Source organism: Podarcis bocagei (assembly GCF_964188305.1).
Source record: "Podarcis bocagei genome assembly, chromosome: 2".
NCBI classification, from domain to species: Eukaryota; Metazoa; Chordata; class Lepidosauria; order Squamata; family Lacertidae; genus Podarcis; species Podarcis bocagei.
The window spans coordinates 112520031-112544074 of NC_138126.1; the positions used below are offsets into that span (position 1 = coordinate 112520031).

The following is a 24044-nucleotide window of genomic DNA, read 5'->3' on the forward strand; positions in this document are numbered from 1 at the left end:
TGCAGCTGCAGTGCGAATTAGAAAAATCCCTGCCACACCCTCCAAAAGGTTCTGGATAGAACACGGGAGTAAAAGTGATCCATTGCCCAGAACTAAAGGCCAGTTAAAAACCAGGAGCAGGTAAGGAGATGATAGAAGTTTAAGATTATAGGGTGATTTGCTTCCAGAGAAATCGAAGAGGCATCAGGAAGATTTAAATACGTAATGACAAACGCAAGGAAATTTCTTTTTGATGCTTGCCATCTATCTACAATGCAGACAAATGCAAAATCAGGATGGAGATAGCACATAAATAAGCCAGAACACATGGGAGAAACAATGTCTTTATTTTCCAAATAATGAATTACTGGCTAAAAAAACAAAATCCCCACAATTTTCCATCCCGTTGTGGTTTCCAAAACAACTATGCTCACTTGATTAAACAGACAGTCTTTCCAAGGGGGAAAAAAGGAGCATCCTAAAGTATATAGCAGTCTACTTATTAGGTGAGGTGTCGGGGGGAAATGCTGCAGGTCCAGAAGTCTTGAAGATTGAATCTGGGAGAAGCGAAAGTTCAAAGGTTCTTGCTCAGGCCTATGAAAGGGACTAAGAAAATTTGCTGGAATACAATAGCAGTCGTGTATCACAAGATGCTCACTAGATCGTGAAGTATAGCATGAAAGCTAATGCAACTTTTGAAGTAGGAATGGAGTGTTGAATGAGGCACAGAAGATAGGAACTTTGAGGGAAACATCCCATTAGGGGATTGGGGCGGGGGGAGATAAGGCAACGTGTGAATCCTTGGGAGGGCGGCATATGTGTTCAAGAAAGGGAACAGAAGAGGAGACATTCACCCAGCGCCTGTTCTACAGGCATATATAATGGTCAGTTGCACCCCCAGAAAAAGGAGACAGAAATATCCCAGGGGTTCTGTGATTGCTGCTGCAGTAACCAGATGTGATGTGATAAGATGAGATGTGGCTACATAACCTCGTAGCCACTGCGGATTCCTTTCATGAGACAACAAGCAAAAATGATGCCCAGGAGCTGAGGAAAGAAGTTACAAGAAAATTGTATCAGCTGTGAGGTGTAATTTGCAAGTAAGTGAATGTTTCACTACACAGTGGCCCTACAAGGAATAGGGGCCATGCAACCACTTCTCCCATCCTTTCCTAGGGTGCGCGTGTGCAGGAAATTTCTCCTGCTCAGCTCTTTGAAATGCACCACCAAATTTGCTTAACTTTTACATGCAGAGCCGTTATTTGCTTACTTTCTGCATGCAAAGCAGATACTCCCCTACTGAGCTACAGTCCTTTAGGTCTCCACTTCAGGTGATTGTTTAGGCAGTCATAACTTGCCTGCAAAGGGGAACTGGCAGCAAGGCAATCCTTCTAAAGTCCAAACAGCTCAAGCCTGAAATGGCCTCCTTCGGTATGCACATGCCACAGGAACCAGTTATATAGCTCACAAGCTACTTTTGTTTACTCAGGTAGCCCATTTCCCCGTAACAATCCCCATGCCCCGAGCTCTGCACTAGACTGCCAAATGAAGGGCACAATCCACCACGGTTGTAATGACAGCAAGCAGTACCGGTATTTCTCCAGTGCTTGCAATTTGCTTAAGTGAATCAAACGTGGGCCAACACATTTCTACCGCCCACAGTATAGACTTGACAAGCTGGGGGAATATTCTGAGCTGGAGCAAAGTGGCATGGGAGAGCTCTGCAGAACACCAATAGCATTACTTCGCAGCTTAACACTACACACTAGTCTGCTAGTCAGCAATACAGATGGGACACAGGATACAACGCAACACTCTGTGTACATCAGATGCACATTGGATTACTGAATCACAAGTTCTACATGGACCTATGGTGCCAAGTTCAAGTATCTTCTCCATTTCTAAACCTTTTAAGACTGTGAACAAAACTCTGGAGAAATAGGTGGGCAATGCTTGGGTGAAGTCCCAAAAGCAGGCTTGCCCAGAAGCCAAAAGTTGGGTTTCAGAGTCCTGCAGATTCCATTGCTGCTAACTAAAGATACTAAAATCCAGGATGATGGAAATATTTAACCCAGATCACTTATCCGGGTTGAAAGATTCAAATGTTAATGTCAAAACTTCTTTTTAAAAAAGAAAAGCACTGAGTAGAGACAGATCTGTAGTTACTAGTTTGCCCCAGCGTAACAACATCATGGTGCAGATGTGCGTGCATGCGCGCCCAGCCACCCACCCACAGTTCCCCATAATCTATTATAATTCTTGGTACCTCAAAGAAGGCAATGCCTAATGCCACTCCAGCCACAATGATGATGTGTTTTCTCAACCAGGCTTCTATTTTTGTTACACAGCCCTGCAGGGAGAGAGGGAACAAGGTTTTATAGCATCCGCCCAAACCCTCATGCTGGGAACAAAGCTCTCCTTCCCCAGCACTCATCCATTCATACCTCCTGGTTGATTTTTTCTACGGTTGGATTACTTTGGCAATCGGTGTCATTGTGTTTGCAGCAGGATGGAGGTATATTTGAGGGCGTAGTTCCGTTAAACCAATCCGTGTAATTGGAGGCTCCACAACAGCTATACTACAATTGGAGAGAGATGAGGGTGGGAGAGAGAGATTAGTATCTTCCAGGCCAACAGGGATTGTTAACTCCCAGAACGGAGAACATTTCCTTAACATACCCAAGTATTCTGCATGGTAATCCATCCATCACTCCCATTTTGCAAATAGGGAACAGAGGGCAACTGTAGTGATCTGCACAAAACTACCTGTTGAATCACTGAATCCAGGTTCAAGTTCAACAGCCTTTAATAACAGAGTAAGAGCCTTCCTGGATCAAGCCAAAGACCCAGTATAGTTCAACAGCCTACTACTATCACTGCGGCCAATTAGATACCCATAGGAAGCGGGCAAGCACTCTCTTCCCACTTGTGATTCCCAAAAACTGATATTCAGAGGCATGCAGAGTATGTACTTTTTGTCCACCCTGAATAGTCCAATGATCAGCTCCATTGGATGTCTCTTGATTTCTTATGTCATAAGACAGAAAAGCTTCTCCATTCTCCTTCTCCACACCAGGCATCAATGTACACATGTCCCCTCCTTAGTAGCCTTTTTCAAAACTGAAAAGCACCACATCATAACTATTCACCGTAGGCGAATTGCGCCGCTGCCTTGATAATTTTGGTTGCCCTTTTCTAAAACATTTATCTGTTATTTCTTTGTTATTTCGCCATCTCATCTGCACTGATGGCAGCTTCAATTTCGTCAAAAACCAGTACAGGGGCTGCACCGTCATTCGTCTTGATAGAGTCTAATTTCTTCTGGTCGTCCATTCTGCTTTGCACCCATCCTCTTTATCAATTATGTAGATTGTCAACCATGAAAATAGCATACTGTTGAAGAACAACTATCTCCACCAGGCAGTGGCGTAGCGTGGGTTGTCAGCACCCGGGGCAAGGCAAGTAATTTGCGCCCCCTAACCCGTGGATTTGCGCCCCCTAACCCTAACCCCCAGATGTTGCGCCCGGTGCGGCCGGCCCCCCCTGCACCCCCCGTGCTACGCCATTGCCACCAGGTTCCCTTTCACCGTCTTTTTACTATACCTCTCATTTTCGGGAAGTTTCTTTTTTTGAATTCAAATGTGACTTCTATTGGTCTTTGTTGGCAATTGTCCATTTACATATACCAATCAATGTAAGTTTATTGTTTTAGCCAAAGGCCATAACAAATCTGCAGCAACAGTACCAATAAAACAATACGGATCATACAACCAACATTAACAGAGAGGTTACCAGAGATACCAAATCCAGCTTGATTTCAAATTAAACCTCTGAATCACCAATTTATAGTGATTTAATCTAACTCCTTTTTCATTGTTGTTGTTTTTTTGCAGTGTTACAAAGCCGTTATTGCCACCCCAAAAGAAACTGGGCCATTTCTGCCTGGTTGTACCTGCTTGCTTGTGTAGACAAAGGTTTCAGAAAGCAATCTCTTGTGTGGAACCAGCAGCATTTCAGAGGAATCTACCTTGAAGGCCCTGGCTTTCTACAACCTACCTAACAACTTAGACTTTGCTTCCAGGACCTTCCATTTATTTCCCCATGTCACTGGCACCAACATGCACCATGGCCACTGATTCCACCCCAGCACTGATTCAACCTTTCAGTGGTTGACTTACTGTCTTTAAAGAGGAAAGGGGGGATATTAACACAACAATGCCATTTTTAAAATGGGAGGATCTAATGTACCAACAGATCCATATCTCCAAGACAGCTTTGCTTGGCAAAACTATTATAATACTAAGGGCACTTTCAGAAGGAGTCTGTGATATGACATGGGGATCTGCCGAGAAGTGAAGAATCCCATTGGGTACACCTTGGCCCTTGAAAATGTTCAAAGTTACCCTTCAAATTATGGGTGGGGTTTTGTTCCCAGCTCTTAGCAGAAGATGCCATCAGAAAACAAGGACGATCCCCTGCCAGCACTGCCTCCCCAACAATTAGATCTAGGAAGCAGGCCTTCTATGTTACACTCACCTTCTGCTGCATGTCATCCAACAAATTCTTAACTTCTTTATTACTTTTGTAGACTGCTATTTCTGCCCTGATTTCTTTGTCAATCACCGTTTTGATCTGGAAGAGGAAGCAAGCAGAAAAGGAAAGGGAAGAATTAAATTTAGGACATCTGATGAGGGTGACTAAGCCTCCTTAAGATTTAGCCAAGACCAAAAACATGGGTAAATTAAGCGTGCCTGAGGAAGTTCCTCCCCTTATGAGAACATGAGGAACTTCTGGATGAATTCTCTAGCGATGGTCTTCAATCTCAGGGTCAATCCAGTGATTTAAAAAAAAAGTGTTTCTCTTTAGATATTCCCTCTGCCTATCTCTCTCTAGGGCAGGTGTGGCCAACATACAACTTCTATTTGTTGCTGGGACTCTCAACTCTCATCAACCTCATCCAGGAGGGCCAATGGCAGAAGCGAGGGATGTTCTAGCTAAAAATCACCTGCTGACCAAACAAACTGGCTAAGATGTGTAAGAATGTGTCAAATAAATGTTGGGAATGCAAACATGCTGAAGGGTCATTTTATTCTATGTAGTGGACATGTATAAAACGCTAAAGACTTTTGGGAAATGATACATAATGAATTGAAGAAAAAAATTCAAGTTGGTTATTCCCAAAAGCCCCGAAGCTTTTCTACCAAAGATAATAGGGATGGAGGTCCCAAAAAGGATGGTTCAACTATTCATTTATGCAACAACAGCAGCAGCCAGAATCCTGTACACGCAGAAATGGAAAGGAGGAGAGGTACTAACCAAAGAGGAATGACTTCAAAAGTTTAATGGACTATGTGGAAATTATGAAATAGCAGATCAAAGTGACAAACTGTTTATGGAAGAGTGGAGACCCTCTGAAGAACTGCTACAGTCAAATTAAAACGTGGGCGGGGGGGAAACATGGCGCTGCGCTCAGAGCGCTCTGTGAAGGTGGCAGTGCTGGCCTTCGCTTCGGGGCTGCTGGTGGGTTGGCAGGCAAACGGCGCGGAGGCGCTACCTCGACTGGCAGAAGAAGCGGTTGCAGGACCAGCTGGCGGTCACGCAGAAGAAGCTGGACCTGGCGTAAGCCCGCCAGGAGCAAATGGAAGCAAGAGGAAGCCTTTGGATCAAATCTGACATTTAACAGACATTGAGAAAACACACACATACAAGAATAATGCTTCTATTATTTCACTCAATAAGACTGCTACCTGAAGAAGCTCAACATGTATGGAAGAACATCATCCAAACAAACGCTTAAATTTTGTGGCCTGCTTTGATGGGGTCAACTTCTTGTGCCATGTTTGGAAGAAGTGATTTGTTTAATTGTCTGACACTTGAACTATGATGACTGAATCTTGATAACAAGTGTCTGCATGTGACTAAAGAAACTTTATTTTAACAAGTTATTCTAGTTAAAAAAAAGTGGGCAGGGTTTGAATTACAAGCAGCGGAAAGAAAACAATGATAAGTGAAATTGAGGATAATTGTATCAGATAAAAATATGTTATATAAAGCAGTAGATAAAGTGTGGGAATAAAAACATCATGGAGGTAAGGGTGGGAAGTAAATTTTATTTTAAAAAAAACGTTATTTATGTATGCCACTACGGCGGCCTGTGTTTTGTTAGACCAAAAATGGAAAACGAGCGAGGTCCCAACCAAAGAAGAGTAGCAACTTAAACTGATGGTATGTGCGCAGCTTGCGGATCTAACATATAGAATAAGAGAACGAGAAGAAAATACATTTAAAGAAGATTGGAAAATGTTTATTGAATATATGGGGGAAATTGTGTACACTTGAAAACACTGGCAACGTTAAGATAAATTCAACAGTGTAAATAAGTTCTGATGGAAGTGGAAATGAAATACTGAATGGTTTAGTTTATATAAAACAGGCAGGGGTTTATGCTATGCAAAATGAACCATGGAAAGAGAAGGGAAGTCACTGATATTTTGAAGTTGTCTAAATGAATATCCTAAATTGTAAAACAGAAAATTGAATAAAAAATTTAAAAAGTCAAAATTCTAAGTAAAACATATTGAAATTTAAGTAAATTTGTAAAACCTCTGAAATCAATAAAAAAATATGGAAGAAAAAAACCTCTGGAGACCCCCATGTTGGCTACCACTGCTCCAGGGGGTTGCAGCAAACATCTGGAGATAACAGCAGAACCACCCTTTACCCACAACCATGGGACCCAGAGGCATCTCTTACCTCATCTTTGTAGATGTAGCCAGCAATGGCAGCTGCAATCTCCACCAGGAAGATCAGTGTCAGCAACACAGCAAACTATTGAAGGAAATGCAATTGTTAATAATATCTATGGAGTGCTTGTTGATCCCAGCCTCACTGCCACCCTTCATTTTGGGCCTTCACCCTTATTCATATGAATCTCACCTTCTGACAGCAAAGACTGTGTCCACTTAAGAAGCAGCCCTACCTCTGAAAAGGAGAGCTTTGCCTAAATAACTCTCCCGCCCTGTTGTCTGCAGTGGCCTAGCCAGCCAGAGGAGACAGAACCCATTCTTATTCAAAGCCTATCAAATCTGTTCTGTGAAGCCAGTGATTTGCCCCATCCTGACTCCCAATATTCAAAATGGGAAACGATGACAACAAGCTAGAACAGTAGTTGCCAATGTGGTGCCCCCCAACTCCCAATGTCCCTGAACACCCATTGGCCATGCTAACTGAGGCTAGGTCTGAGCGACAGCTAAACATTGCAATATATTGAAGTATCACAATGTCTTAAATAAGGATGAAGTATGTAGAGACATTGGCTGGCTTCATTGTTTTTCCTGCTTTGTGATTTCTGCATAGCGTGCGCACACGCACACACAACCCATGTTTCGTGATCAAAAATTATGAAAACGTTATCATGCTGGTGGTAGCCGTAGCACAACATATGGAGAGCAACATATTGACTACCCCTGGGCAAGATGGTTTTGAGACCTGTAGCAGGGCAAGGTTAACAACACAGGTCTTAGATCAGCAGTAAAACGAAGCGTAACTTATGTACTTGGCAAGCACGGCTTATTCCAGGCATAGGCAACCTTCGGCCCTCCAGATGTTTTGGCCTACAACTCCCATGATCCCTAGCTAACAAGACCAGTGGTCAGGGATGATGGGAATTGTAGTCCAAAACATCTGGAGGGCCGAAGGTTGCCTATGCCTGGTTTATTCGCTATCCTTACTGCTTTCAATTTCTCAAGCTCTAGAAAGGGTGGGGTGCAAAAGGCTCAGGTGCCTGGATTAGATGGAACTTTAGAGGCTGCAGTCCCAACTACTAAGCTATATTAGCTCCCTCCAGCCAGTCAGATCTAAGAGTTCAGCTTCCCACCCTGCGATTCCAGTGCCTAGCTCCCCTTCATTCTCCTCACCGTGGTGACCATGCAGTAGTTCTCCTTTAACGCTCCGCAGCAGCCAAAGAAGGAGATGAAGAAGACTATAACTCCAACAGCCAGGATGACAATGGGAGGGCCTGAAGCAGAGGCGCTGGTCATCACCAGGGTGTGTTTGAGTTCAATCTGTACATAAATGCCCAAGGCGATCAGAGCAATGCCGCAGAGCTGTGTGGAAGAGAAACCAACCATTAGTGGCGGAATTGTCCATGCATAACCAACAGAAGAACTGCACCACTGGAGTCGGGCAGAATATTGCATCAAGATTCACAATTGCACCAAAGGGGGGGATAATAACTAATAATAATTTTATTATTTATTCTGTTTATTTTATTTATATATTATAGATAATATATAACTCTGGGTGGCTTCCAACACATATAATGAAATCAAAGTACAAAAAACTTTACAGGTATTGTTTACTACAAGACACTAGAACAGAGTTAACATTTGCTTTTCATTCTGAAGTAAAATTTGCACTGCCAGCTACTCTGCAGTGTGAAATCACCACTGATTTGACCTTAAGGTGTGCATCGTGGTTTCAAATAAAAAGGAAGATGTCAAGACAATACTTCAGCAAAGCTTCGTAATAAGCAACAAGGGGGTAACAGTCTGTTAACAACTAAAGCTGGGCTCAAATACACCATCCATGCAGTGTTAGAAAGCAGGGTAGAAAAGCTAGGAGCCAAATGGCTCCTTGGACCTGGGTTGTGGGCGCCAAAACAGATTGTCTAGTCACCATTTTGGGGAGGGGGGTCGGCAACATTTTATTTTGATAATCCTGAACCAATATGCAATTCATATAAGTGACACATTGTTAATATGACATTTTTAACATACATTGTTAAAACAGTTAATACTGTTTAATTTGCTGTCTGCAAAAAATAAATAAATAAAAATACCATACTTCAGTATTCAAAACACTCTACTGTTTGTTGTTAAACTCCTTAACATATTGCCTATCCTTAACATACACTGTGAGGGTTCAAAGCACATACATTTCAGTAATCCTTGAGTGTGCCAGGCACAAAAAATGGCAGCCACTTTTTTTAGGTAAAGGTAAAGGGACCCCTGACCATTAGGTCCAGTCGTGACCGACTCTGGGGTTGCGGCGCTCATCTTGCTTTATTGGCCGAGGGAGCCGATGTACAGCTTCCGGGTCATATGGCCAGCCTGACTAAGGTGAACCAGAGCAACGCACGGAAATACCGTTTACCTTCCTGCTGGAGCAGTACCTATTTATCTACTTGCACTTTGATGTGCTTTCGAACTGCTAGGTTGGCAGAAGCAGGGACCGAGCAACGGGAGCTCACTCCGTCATGGGGATTTGAACCACCGACCTTCTGTTTGGCAAGTCCTAGGCCCTGTGGTTTAACCCACAGCGTTCGCAAATGGAGAAACTTTAGGCACGAAATTTGCCTGGCGCCCTGCTAATTTCAAACCCTGCTGCATCCATGTTTAAATGCAGGTTCCACCAAGTGTTTCTGCCAGCAATAAGGCATCTGAATTAGGAGGGGTGGAAAGTGCTATCAGGTGTTAAAGGACTCATATCGCATCCTCATTGTCTTGTCCCACCATCTACCATGTATTCAGAGGGTGAAGGTCTTCAGCAGGGAGATTGGCATTCTCTGCTCCCCACACAGTTTAGAAGCCTGTGTGTCTGAAGTTCTAAACTTAGCAGGGAGCCAAGTAAGAGCAGGTCTCCCCCAGCACATAAACGGGGCTCAAAGGCATGGGGGTGGGGGGTTGCGGGTCCAGGCTCCTGGGACTATGACAGAAGGGGATGGGGATAGCAAATATGCCTCTGCACTGCTCTCCCCTTACATCAGAGATGGGGAACCTGCAGCCCTCCAGATGTTGTTGGACTCCGATACCCATCAGTCCCAGCCAGCATGGCCAGTGATCACAGGTGGAGTGTAACATCTGGAGGGCATTACAAGTTTCCTATCTCTGCCTTACATGGTTCTAAGCGTGTAGGCCCTTAATACTGAATAGAGATGAATTCAGCTCCTAGAGCAGGCTTCCTCAACCTCGGCCCTCCAGATGTTTTTGGCCTACAACTCCCATGATCCCCAGCTAGCAGGACCAGTGGTCAGGGATGGTGGGAATTGTAGTCTCAAAACATCTGGAGGGCCGAGGTTGAGGAAGCCTGTCCTAGAGTTTTAATACTATCGAAGGCATACCTTCCCAACATTCACAGGTAAAAGTGACACACTTGTGTTCTTAAAAACACCTCCATTTCCACAAGGCTCACAGCCTGCCTTTCCCTAATCCAAACAGGCTGATTATAAAAGGCTTCTCCACCCCAGATGCTGTGTACGCTTATTCTGCAATATCCTGTCCTTGTGGCTTTCATGACCAAGCCATTTTTATTTCTTTCTTTCAAAAAAGATAACTCATTAAGTAACATTTACTCTCAGGGTCTGTGAATATGGAGGAATGAGAAGGGAAGGAGCACATTGGTATGTTGCAACTGGGTGCAGTTTGGGCCTGGTCACATGCTTTTTAAACATGCCCTGCTTGCTTGCTCTTTTACTTGAAAGATATACTAGCAAAGTGCAGTTATGATAATAGGGTCACCATAATTAACAGTCCAGAGCAAACCAAAGCTGCTGTTTGTTTGTTTAAAAAAAGAGAGGGTAGGGATTATAGGGAGAGAAGTTCAATAAAAAACAATTAAGTTGTTTATGTATGTAATGACAGCAGCTAGGATTCTTTATGCATAAAAATGGAAAGATGGGAGAATTTCCCACCAAATAAGAATGGATAAGTAAAATGATGGACTATGGGGAATTGTTTTATGGAAGAACAGAAGCCTTCTTTTGGATAATGTAAAGAAATATTCTAGCATGTTGAATTCGTGAGCAGGACGTGAACTATGAGCAACAGAAGGAATTGGATACTATTGTATTATTGTTATACAATAATAACCTATTATGTATTGGAATGTTTATGTGAAACTTTATGAACATTCAATAAAATATATCAGCTTAAAAATGGCAGGGTACGTTAATTCATGGCACTTTGGCACTGATACCATGTGCAGTAGCATCAAATTGCCACCCACAAGTTACTGTAGATTTGGCAGCAGGTCACATATATGAGAAAGAGAGACCAAAACAGAAGAATGACAACTGTAGCAAGATAGTCTTAACGGGGCAGTTATTTATCAGAGAGAGGCACCAAGAGAGTCAGAGTTAACAGAGACCATTATAAGCAAGATCAGATGAAGGAACCCAGCTCAGGGCTGAGTCAGCACAGCTGTAGGGTCAAATTCCCACCCAGTTCCCAAATAGGTGCTGCATTTCCTGGAGCTGATATTTACCTTGCCCTATCACAGCAGGGTGGATCCACCTAAGGCAAAGAGGCCCAAGCCCAGTTTCCAGATTACCCACAGCAAGCTTTGAACTTGCAGGCAGATCAGCATAGATCCATGACCACCACCACTCGCAAGGGGAAAACTCTGGTGGCAAGTTGTGGATATTCCCACTGGCTCAATATGAGGGGGAAATCGGCTAACTCTGATGTGAGGTGGGTATGTATGTGGATGGATGGATGGAGGGGTGTTCACAAAAGAGCACCAGAGAACGCAGAAACTGTTGGGAGGCACTAAAAACAGGGCGATGCCCGTTTGTCTTGCAGGAGTGGTTCAGCCACACATGCAATTTCCCCCTTTCCTTCCTGGAGACAAACAGCCAGTGTCAAAAGAAAATGGTTTTTATTATTTGCCTCATTGCAGCAGGCGTGAGGGGTGCACATGGTTCAAAAGCTTTTAGTGAGTTTCTGCGTGCAAGAATAAGCTTTAGGGTGTCTCCAGAAATCCCTCCTCCGACTTCACTTGCTCTCTGCAGCTGGGCTGTTCTGTATAACCTCCACGTGATTCCTGTGCCAAATCCCACCCAAAGTGCTGCGGTAAACAGGCCACAGAGCAGGCAGTACAGCAATTGTTCACAAAATCAGGAAGGGTTACGCTAAGACTAAGCAGTCTCATTATTTGCTATCTCTTCTGTCACACCGTTTCCTGTTCATGTTACAGAAGGAAAATGTCGCCTGGACTCAACAATAGGGCATTTTATGCTGGAAACCTTTTCTGGAGCAGCAGTCACCACAGAAAGCAGGAATTACTGGCTTTCTGCCCCCAAGACACACCCTCCAGGCTAATATCTTTGTTCCTTCATAAGTCTCTTCCAGCAGATCCAAGGGACATCTGGCTGCTGTTTACATTAGACCAAAGCAAACCATCCCATCAACCCCAATGATCATATGCCGACTCGGGTTAATGTTTTCTGGGGAAAGCATGCTTTCCCAAGGCACAGGAAGTGGAAACGCGAAAGGCAGCTAAGCGCACCGTAGGCCAACAACACCAGCAACAAAAAACCCCAGTCTAAGCCAATTTCTGCAAGTAGTCCTTTTTTTTTTTAATAGAAATTTTTATTGGTTTTTCACCTTTTATAAAGACAAATACACACAAAAAAGACAAAAGGCAAAAAACATGTATAATTTCAGAAAATCCTACTTTCCTAACCTTGTTCCCTGACTTCCCCCCACCCCCCTTCATGCATCCCCATTCCCAGAATTGTGTCAGCAAATTGGTATTTCTCTTCTTAATCATCTTAAAATTACCTCTTTTATAAATAAAAAAAAGTAATTTTTTTCTAAGTTGGACTCAAGTTCTCTTCCATTGATTTCCCAATTTGTCTTAAATAAAAGTCATATTAACTAAACCCAAAGGTTTTTGCAGTTCTATTCTTCCCTCCCTCCCATCCCCGGTTTTCGTCCCTTCCCAGTACATATCCAAAATATCAGTTCTTAGCCTGGGTTCCTCACGTCCGAGGCTTTCAAGTCTCTTTCAGTCCCTCTCCGCCGGTCTTGTTGGTAATCCTTTATGTCGGTCGTCGAGTCTCGAAAAAGTTCTGTCACCATCCAACCATATTCTCTTCCCACAAGAACATTTGGAAACAGCTGCTGGAAAATTTCCACAAAGTCTGCCTCTTCAGAGTCAAAGTCAAGGTGGAGGCCCCCATCATATTTCTTTCTTTTAAGTTCCTGTGTTCCATAAACTCCCGGGGCCTCCTCCTTCATCTTTTGCATCTTTCGCAGATTTGTGTTAGATGTAATCCAAAAGTCTCCTTGTTTATATTCCACAGATGTCAGCTTCTGGTTGGTACTTTCCAACTTTACTTTCTCTTTTTCTTGTTTAGTCTCTTCCACTTCTTTAGATATCATTTCCTATTCAGCTGTGGATTCTTTCTCATCCAGGTCCTCAATACATTCAGCAGAGCTGCTTGTTCCAGAAGTCAAGGTCATGAGTTGTTTATTCATAGCCAGACTCTGCTCTTGTAAGACTCCCACCAGATGAAACATTCTTTCGATTTCCACTAGTAACTTTCCATCCACAGCCATTGTAATTTCACAGAATTCCCCCTAGAGGGAATCTAGTTACTTAGTAATCTTTCTCCAACAATCCTCCAACTTATTGTTATTACTTTGTTTCCAACAATTTTAACTCAATTGCAACTCATTTTAATCCAGAGGGATCTTAAATAACGATTTTTCCACTTAAATTGTCCGTTTGACAGCTTTGACAGCTGTCAAACTCCGCACCTCTTCCACAAGCTCAAAAGCAGGACGCTCCCGGGCCCGGGAGGGGGGGGGGTTGTTTACAACTGAAAGAAAGCTTCCAACACTCCACTCTCCAGCTCAAAATTTCTTTTTGCCAAATCTTGGAAGTTAATGTCTTTTTCAACTCACCCCACAAAGGGTAGGCACTCCAGCTTAGTTCTTATATCGTTGCTTTAGATCGTCTGCAAGAAGGGGGGGTGCGGACTTCCTTTTAGCACACACCCCGGTCGTCTCAAATTCACGGGATAATATTCATAAAGTCCAATTCCGTTTTACTCACGGGTTGTTCTTTTCAGTCCGAATTTCAAGGAAGGGAATCACCGCTCTCCAGTCATGGCTCGCGGCTTCGCTCAACCGAGGTAGCGATCGACTCTCAGCACCACGCCACCCTCCGTATCCTCTCCGCAGCCTTTAAAAAGGCTCTTCGTGAATCGGGGGGGCGCTTAAGGTGCCCACCGAGTCTTCAGTCCGCAGGCTTCAGCGCCTGCGGTTTTTGAGGGTCCCCGCGTCGCCGGCGCGGCAAGACCCGTCCTCAGTTGAGCCGATTCCCTCCGCAGCTCGGAGGGAATCCGCCATTTCCAGATCGCGCCAACCCGGAAGTCCAATTTCTGCAAGTAGTCCTAGTCCAAACACACATTTCCCCACCTCATCCTTCCTGAACCATATGGTAACTCCAAGCATAATTGTTTTTATAACATGGGGGTGTTTTCACAAGCAGTGCCAAGTCAGTTCCCTCCATTTCTCACATTGGTAATCGGAAGAAAGCAAGGTCTTGTGGCATCTTTTAAATAAGCTTTTGTGATTTGCAGCCTACTATGCCGGATACATGAAGAGTTGTCCTGAACTGGTAAGGTATATTCATCTCTCTCACTCACATACATACAGAGGAAGAAATGTTTACAAAAATTAGGACACAAAGACCAGCAATTCAGAGATCAGGTGTACAGAGACAGGTGTAAATGAGACCCAATCAAGGTGGGTGTGAGTGGCCCACTTTTCATTGGTGAAGAATTGGTAAGGCGAGATGAATAAACGTAAATATATAGAGTTCCTCCAGACTTTGTGAGAGGGACTGAAGTGCATGCTGGGACATTAAAGTGCTTTGTCGCCCTAGTGCAACAAATATACTTTTTAAAAAGCCCCCGACATTTTGCAATTTGGAAAGCCATGATGAAATGCATTTAAAAGTATGGGATGAATGACTAACAGGGTAAAACAAAGGGAGAACCACGGACATTGCCTGAGCTCCTTGAAGGGATAGAAATGCGATTGCTTAACAAAATAAATAGCCTGAGGATAAAACTTCTGGGTGTGGCAAATAAGGCTCCACCGAACAAAACATGACACAATGAGGTGGTTAATCCTTAAGGTTCCCCAGGACTCTAGCTGAGCTGGCTATCATAGCTAAAATAGTTACACTACTGCCACTGAAGAGAGGAGACATGCATAAAACAATCCTGATAGCTTTGGTATTTAAGGCACAGCAGCAGCTAGGCCAAATATGAGAATATTTAATATAAAAGGAGCACATACAGAAGGTCCCCCCTCCGAACCCAGGAAATGCTTCACACTGCAGTTCCGTTACCCAAGCAGGGGCGAAGCCACAGTTTCTGCCACTTCCTGGCTTGTTTCATAACACAGATCGCACCAAGCGGCATCCTAACAATAGCAAGCCGACACACTTTTTTATTTGGTATGTTCAAACTGGCAACAGCCTATATTTTCATATGGTTTCTACATGCAAAACAGAAAACTTGAGAAAAGCTCAGTTCTTTCAGCTCTAGTTGAATAGTGGGATCCTAACGAATACTAATCACATAACATTTTGAAAGACCTAAAATATAATATGAGTTTGGAGTTTGTATGTATACTTTATAGATTTCGAAGCATGCGATTCAGAGTCTGAAAAACTTGGTGGAAAAGATGAGCCACAAGATAAACTGCCTGAGACTAATGGAAACACGCATTTAGAACTTAGAATTAGTGGGGTTTTTGAAATTCAAGTTTTGGTGTGTACCTAGGAACAAGTGAACAAATCATTTCAGATTCTAGGGTCCAGGATGGAGCTTGGATTCTAGATCCTTTAACTTCAGTAGAGTTACATGTAACTACCACCCCTTCTCCATTTGCAGAGGCTGTATTTACCATTCTGATCACTTTAACAGGGAAATCAAACATGTTGCTAACTCGCCCATCTTTATGACTGGCAAAACAAACACTGACTTGGTTTGCAAGTCACACTTAGCCAAACCACAACTGAACTCAGATGCATGGGCACCTACAGAGGAGACTGTAGCTGCTTCACTTCTGCCCAAGTCGAAATTTTGCTGCTGTACCACACTAAGCTAAGCTGTGGTTCGAATTAATGTGTTGTCTGAACTCAGGTTCATGACTTAGGTGCTCTCCAGACTAACCACGAGTTGTAACAATAGGTTACAGCTCATGGTTTCTGAGGTGAGCTAAACCACAAGCCCAGGCAAGATGCTAAGCCAAACCATGGCTTAAGCTCATTGTGACACAGCAGCAAAAAGACAGAGGAGCAACGTACCTGCAGCATAACCTCCCAGAGCCCACAGACTTGCATGTTCATGCCAATTCATGGTTCACCTTAGCATGTGTGAACCTGGTCAGCGTGACACAAAGAAAGGTGAAAATGTGAGCATAGCTAGTCAATCTTTTTCCAACACTAAAGCCATGTGACTTTTAAAAAGTTGGTTCTCCTCTTCCCAGCATAATAACACCCCATCAGGGTTGCTGTTTTGACTACAGATATTAATGTGATTAGCTTGATAGCAGCAACAGGATGCACCTGGCAAGGAACGTTTTACCTCTGTGTAACAAGACAGATGTAAAACATTCTTGTTTACTGAATAATCCCAAAACATCCCAGGTTTAGAGGGAGTAACAACAGGAGCCCTTTGAGTCAATTCAATCCCTTCAGTGGGTGGCAGCTGTGCCCACCCCCATGCCCAGCTGCTGCCCAGAAGCAAAAGAGAAAGAGGTGAGGATCCTATGCAAAAAGACTTGACTACTTTGTGGGACATTTTCTTTGTCAATTGATGTAGGCAAGTTAAGTAGGCAAATATAGCTGGGTGAATGCATCCTTCAGTTTAGCTATATTCATGTGATATGGTATCATGTGACACACAGAGACAGACAGACACCACTAGAGATCAGGTCAAGATGCCAGAAATCTTAGGCTTCAGTTTGCATCATAGCTACAGAAATAAGAGATTGAAACTGAAATTGTTCTTGCCTTGCCACCCCAACCAAATAATTCTTAAAAGTGGCCACCCCCCAGAAATAACTGCTTATCATGATTCTAAGCCAGGGACGGGAAGCCAGTGGTCCTCCAGGTGTGATCCAACTCTCGTCAGCCTCATCTGCCATGGCCAATGTCAAGCAGAATGGGAGTCAGAAGGCAGGATTCAACCAACGAATCTCATCGATGTAAGCCCTGTGGAAGGGATTTCACTTTTGCAATTTGGCTTCTCCTCCTCCCCTTATGCAGCTCCCAAAATTGGCTCAGGGTGGGCAGTTTGGGAAAGCCCCTGGAACAGTTCAGAGAGAGAGGAGAGGGCTGTGTGTGTGTTTTCCATCAAGCAAGCCAAAATACTTACCTTGATGGAACAATAATCTAAGTGAGATGCTGAATTCTTCCCATAGCCCAGCAACACCTGAAGGAACCAGTTTCCCACTCCTGCTGCAAATCATCTCCTCCAATCTCTTCTCACTCTTTTCGCCCCACTCATCCATTCAGCGGATGCTCCTACCCTTGCCACACCTGCCATTCTGAAGCCTCTCTCAACCTTGGTTCCCCAGATGTTGTTGAACTACAACTCCCATCATTCCTAACCACTGGTCCTGCTAGCTAGGGGTGATGGGAGTTGCAGTCCAACAACATCTGGGGACCCAGGGTTGAGAAAGGCTGTTCCAGTGCCAAGGGAGAAACAATCAAGAGAAAGGAGAAAAATATTTCCCTTGTATGCTGAACCCATCACAGGGCATCACTAAAAATTCTGTCCATGATTCCTGACACCCAAGCGAAGCCTCTTCCAATTCCACTGGAAGTCTTCCATCCTCTGTTTTTAGGTTTATCCTCTTTCCTGGCTCCCATACTAAATTGATGGCAGGGTAGTTAATGTGGTTCCCTCCAGATGTTGCTGGACTACAGCTCCTTATTCTTCTAGACTGCATTGGAGCATTCTGTTGTGAGAAGCAGTTAATGAATTCAATAGACCTGACCACTGGTCATAATGGCTGGGGCTGATGAGAAGTGGGAATTATATGGAAGGCAGCAAGCTGACTACCCCTGGCTCCATGCAACACAGGAATTTTGTCAGAGACTGAGCAATAGCTGGTGTCTGTAAGGAGCAGTGAGGTGGGCACTGCTGTTGAGCAACAGGAAGGCCGTTTCCACAAATTTCATGTGGGTGGGTGATTCATCCTGCATTATTAAAAGTGCATTAAGACCCTGACCTCACCTTCCAGAGTACAGAAGGCATTGCAAAGGAACCCTGTCTGCTTTGTTCCACCACCAGAAGCTGCTGTTCACTATATGTAGATATGTCAGTCCCCACTAGTCCTAGACCACCATGACAGCTGGCGTGGTACAAGCAAAGTCCTTCACCCACACAGCTTTAAGAGCAAAGATGATGATGATGATAATAATTTGTACCCTGCCAGCTTCTGAGGGTGATTGGGAGGGGGAGCAATGTTGAGTGTGTGATACCACGCATGGCATCTATGTCATGACTTCAGGAGGAGCTGGGGCGGAGCCAAATGCGGCAAGTGGACGGCTCCTGCTGGTACCAACACCAGTGGGAGGCTGCTTCGACTCTCCTCTTCCGTGGCAGCAGGAGGAGTCGTCACACTGCCCTTTTTGGACATCGAGGGGCCCAACCTCAAAAATATTTAGGGGTCCCCAAAGGGCTGGCCCCCAGGAGCTGACATCTCTGTTTAAGAGGCAGTAGGACTGAACTGGTCCTTAAAGAAAGTTTGTTATTTATTTTCTAATACACACCACATGCTGCATACCTTGCATTCCATATACTTTTTTTACAGGGAGTTGGACTAGATGACCCTTGGGTCCCTTCCAACACTATGATTCTATGAATGACAAGAACCCATTAACCCTTTTCCCTCCTAGAAAGTGCCAGATAACCAATGAAAACCAGTGTACTTGTTTATTGAACTGCCCGTTGGCATTAATCACATTTGCTACTAGGCAATCACCAACCTGCATGCAAAACATCCCAGGGTCATGGAGCCAATGGCTGGATGCACCCTTGAAGGACAAATAGGAGCATTTCTGGACAGTGATTTCCAGACTTCCTATTCCCAAGCGGGGAGGAGGATTAAACAAACATTCACATTCAATACTTATATTAGCCTGGTTCACACATTTCTTGCACATACTAGCTCTGCTCTTTAACACACATGGAACACAGTTGTCTGAAAGGGAGTCCCTAGTACTGCAAACAACTGATGCTAGTTAGGTTTGCCAAATCACTGGGTGTTCCAGTTGTGTGGAAGCAAGCTACTTGCTCGAAACCATGAGTGCCTGTAGACCTGAGTAACACACAAAGATCACTACTATTTTCTCAATCAACAGGAACATCAGTTTTGTCTATCAGACTCCCAAACCATCCTGGAGAAGTGAGATGTGGGGAAGACTAAAGCTCAGTGAAGCCCCCAGCTGTTTCTTTAGAAAGATTATCAGCATCTCTAAAGCTAAACTCCCAGGGTCTTTGAGAGGAAGCCAGGGCAGCTACTGGTTTGAGAAGACTAAGCCATGTAATTCAGATATGCCTCAGATTATATCATTTACAGGAAAGCCTGATAAAAATGTAACACAGACCAAGGAAGCCAAGTCAGACTCTTCAAAACACACTACCTCTCAAGTCCGGCAGAACTTGGAAGGAAAGTTTGCTAGTGCTTACAGAAGCCCGAGACTTTTGGCAACAAGTAGCCCCTACAAGGAGTATAGTCAAGCCGTTAAAAAAAAAGTTAAAACAAAATGAACAGAATTTAAAATAGTCATGTGAAGGCTCTATAAGCCCGTTATCCAGCTTCTCTGCCAAATAGAAAATACCAGCAGTCAAGATACATAAATTTTGTTGTACGAACACCGCCTTCCCCCCAGTTTTGAGGAGTTTTTTTCTTAAGTAGGCAAGAAGTAACCTGCTACTCCTTGCCGTTTCAAGCACCAAAGGCCCTCCAAATCAACTTACCCAGAAAATGAAGTTGAAGAAAAAAACCAGGAATTTAACACATTTCATACCACCGTCGACCCCCATTTTGCGTATCTGTCCCTGCAAAGTTTAAAAAAGAAAGTCAGAACCAACAGACTTAGGCAGCATAAACGACACAGAAGGTACATATCAGAGAGGAGGAGGTGGGGATTATAAACACAAGGGAAGTTGGGGGGGGGGAGAGAAAAGCAGGAAGCTTGGAGGAGTCAGCCTTGAACGGGTGCGTGGGAGAAGAAAGCGGATACGATCCCAGTCACTGTAAACACAACTCCCTCCAGGGAGGGAAAGTCCTTCACAAGTGCATCAGCCCAGAAATAGACTGTTAAAAGGAAGCAGGACTGTGCCTGGCCTTCCTTCTTTCTCTGCCCCAGTTCCCTCCACCCCATGGGCGTAACCAGGATTTACGGGGGGGGGGGGGAGGAGGCAGGTAGCCAGGATTTTTTTTTTTGGGGGGGGGAGGCAGGACACCCACTTGTCATCAACCTTTGCCTAGCAGATTCGAAAGCTAAAATTACTTTCTTCTGACCCCTCGCGCTCAGAAAAACCCATCAAAAATCTTTCTACAATTTCCATAATAATAATAATAATAATTTTATTATTTATACCCCACTCATCTGGCTTGGTTTCCCCAGCCACTCTGGGCGGCTCCCAACAGAGTATTAAAAACACGATAAAACAGACATTAAAAACTCCCCTTCTACTTTTAGTTAAGCATTTTTATTTTTATTTTTACTTGATTTAGGTGGGGGCAGCTGCCCACCCCCCACCCCCGGAGTCCGCCCCGTTCTTCTCCCCCTCAGCCAGTCACATGGCAACCTTAACAGCAGTACACACACAAGGCCAACTCTATACTCGTCGTTACGGCGAGGGGAAGGGGAAGAGGAAAGTGTCTCTTTCTTTAGGCGGTGTGAAGCAGCCCACCCTTTCCCTTAGCCGCAAAAAACTTCGCAGTTTCCGCAACAGCTTCTGGGTTCGTCGAAGGCTGACGGCGGGCAAACGCTCCTCTCTCCCAACCTCACCCCAACCTTCCCTTCCTCCCCAGGCAAAGCCAGATTTCAAGAGCCTTCAAGGCGTGGCGAGGGGAGGAAGGAAACTCCAGACCCGGAGGGGAGGGTTGCCATATTCCCAACAGTGACAGGAAAGTTTCTCAGCTTTTTTCGGTTTGGGGGCAAAGTTGTTGAGCTGCATTTCTTAAATAGTTGTCGAACTTTTGGAAAGATCCCCCAGAAGGCCGTTTTTGAGCAACCCTGAGGCGCCACCTCAGGCCCCTCACAAATCCGCGTTTCTCCCTCTCCGCGTAAAAGCGCTTCCCGCCCGCAGAGCGAAGGCTCCACTCCCTCAGGTAAAAGAGAAACTTCTCGTCGTTTGCATTGGGGGTTTTTTTTCGGGGTGGGAGGGGGTGTTGCTTCTCTTACCGTCCAACGACTTCCTCGTCCCCAAGGGCCGTCAAGCCAACAAACAGCAGCGCGCGCTTCCCAACTTGGCAGCAGTGAGCGGAGCGCCGCGTCGGCGGGGCGTCTTATACTGGCGGGACCCGCCTCTCGCGTCACTTCTCCAGAACTCGGCTCATTTCCCCCCCCCTCCTCCCAGCTGCCCGTCATGTGATGGAAACGGGGGAAAGTGTGAGCGGCGGGGGGGGGGGGACAGGGGAAGGGGCCGGGCTCAGCCACAAGCGGCTCTGTCGGAGTCAACAGGAAAGGAAGGACTCCGGGGGCCCCACAAGGCAGCTAGCTGGGCGCGAGCGCGCACTTTCCCTTGCGCTTTTCACTTGTTGCTGCCACCCCCGCCCGCCTTAGCAACCCCCCGAAAAAGTCCCCTGCTTTTCTCTCGGTAGGGGTGGGGGGGGGGGTGCCGTCGTTTCTCTGTACACTCTGGACTTGGTGGGATTTGCTTCCCCCGGAGGAGGAGGTGTGCGTTTTATTTGTGGATTGGTGAGGTGGATAGAGCCTTCCCAAAGTTGCCCAAGGCGACAAACAAGTGACAAAACAACAAATTTAAATTTCTGCACTGAAAGGTCAAACAGTACATGATTATATGCGCACTGAACATAGTGAGACGTAAAGAAAAGAAAGAGAAACGGAACCCTTGTAGAAAGGAAAAATAAAGGGGGAAGGGGGAAATCCCCCAAAATGTATACTTTACAAGGTTGTTACTGTATTTCACCAGACCTTAACCTATTACAGTACTGTATTTGTAAGAATGGATTCCAAATATACAGTGGTACCTCGGGTTACATATGCTTTAGGTTACATATGCTTTAGGTTACATACGCTTCAGGTTACAGGTCCTGCTAACCCAGAAATAGTACCTCGGGTTAAGAACTTTGCTTCAGGATGAGAACAGAAATCGTGCTCCGGCGGTGTGGCGGCAGCAGGAGGCCCCATTAGCTAAAGTGGTGCTTCAGGTTAAGAACAGTTTCAGGTTAAGAACGGACCTCCGGAACGAATTAAGTACTTAACCCGAGATACGACTGTAATTGAATTTGCCCATGGCAAGTCTGCGCTTATGCAAGTTGTTCATACGTTGCAAGTTTGTATAAGACTTCAATCCAATCGTAGAAGGGAGCCACGTTTTGATTTTTCCAGTTCATCAGGATCAGTCTTTTTGCTGAGATAAGGGCACGGAGAGTCCACCTGTATTGTCCTTTTGTAAGGTTCCATGTGCTAGGTATATACGTAATTCAAGAGGATATTTTGCTCTGTAAATGTAAGGTTGTTCCACACAGTTCTGTTGGTAGTTTCCGTTATCTTCTGCCAAAAATCTTTCAGTAGAGAAGCATTATCCCTACTGCATCTCCAACAGTGATAAAACTATTAAACTAAAATTAAAACGGTCCCAGGCACAGACTGGGAACGATTCTCAGTTGGAAAGGCTTGTTGGAAGAGGAAGGTCTGCCGCAAGCGGATGTACGTGGGAAGGTGATTCCACAGGGCAGAGCAGGTGCCTCAAGGCTAAAAGCATTGTGCAAAATTGACCTTCCAGTAAGATAGTTACTTCAGGAGGCCCTCACCTGTAGAGCGCAGTGGTTGAGGGGGAATATAAGGGATGAGACAATCTTTCAGGTATCCTGGTCCCAAGCTGTATTTATTATTATTATTATTATTATTTAATCAGTTCATTCTCTGTGCCATCCATCATCCAGGATCACAGGGCACTTTACGATATAAAAACATAAAAATACATGCCATAGTAAGAAAGAAAAGCAATACCCCCCACATACAGTTAAAAAGGACAAGATAATTTAATTAGCCAAAGGCCTGGGAAAAGAGAAATGCTTACGCCTGGCACCTAAAGATACAGTGGTACCTCGGGTTAAGAACTTAATTTGTTCTGGAGGTCCGTTCTTAACCTGAAACTGTTCTTAACCTGAGGTACCACTTTAGCTAATGGGGCCTCCCGCTGCACAATTTCTGTTCTCATCCTGAAGCAAAGTTCTTAACCCAATGTACTATTTCTGGGTTAGCGGAGTCTGTAACCTGAAGCGTCTGTAACCCAAGGTACCACTTTATGTAATGAATGCGCCAGACAAGCCTCCCTGGGGAGAGAGCATGCCACAAATAAGGGAGCCACCACAGAAAAGGCCCATTCTTGTGTTGCCGCCCGCCGGACCTCTCACAGAGGAGACACACAAAGAAGGGCCTCAGGTGATGATTGCAGGGTCCAGGTCATTTCATATGGGGAGAGGCAGTCCTTGAGCTATCGTGCAATGGCACACTTGGGGGTCTCAAATTTCAGCAGCACCGTGTGACGCCAAAATTTGGCACTCCAGGCTTTTGCTTTTCATTCTACCTCATAGTTGTGCTGTCCCTGAAGCTCTGCACCCAATGTGGCCAAATGGTTGCACTCCTCTAAATCCAACTTCATATTGCGGTCCTGGGCCATTTAAGGCTTTATAGGTCAAAACCAGCACTATAGAGCTGCGCCCCCCCCCTTTAGACCAGGGCTTTCCTTTTTAAAATATTTTATTAATTATCCAAAAACAAAAAAATAAATAAAAACAATACATATTCAAACATAGAAAAAAATAGAGTTGACTTCCCCCTATTCCCTTCCCTGGTTCCATTGTTTATCATCATACCACATGTCCATTTTAAATTATCAAATCATTAAAATGACTTATTGTCCAGTCATAATGTCTTTACAAGTATTTTTAAAATACTGCTAATGTACAGTGGTACCTTGGTTTGCAACCATTTTGGATTACAGTCATACCTCGGGTTGAATGTGCTTCGGGATGAGCGCGTTCGAGTTG

The 24044-nt window shown here is 44.6% G+C and overlaps 1 protein-coding gene across 1 annotated transcript; it reads right to left on the reverse strand.

The window, feature by feature from the left end:
- Nucleotides 1-305: 305 nt before the first annotated feature.
- Nucleotides 306-21408, reverse strand: CD63 (CD63 molecule). The gene is made up of 8 exons (XM_081181595.1): nucleotides 21208-21408; nucleotides 19772-19852; nucleotides 7896-8084; nucleotides 6733-6807; nucleotides 4516-4611; nucleotides 2424-2558; nucleotides 2246-2329; nucleotides 306-1026 (listed from the first exon to the last, which is right to left on the reverse strand). The coding sequence occupies exons 1-8, from the start codon at nucleotides 21391-21393 to the stop codon at nucleotides 961-963; spliced, it is 912 nt and encodes a 303-aa protein (XP_081037721.1). The 5' UTR covers nucleotides 21394-21408; the 3' UTR covers nucleotides 306-960.
- Nucleotides 21409-24044: the final 2636 nt, after the last annotated feature.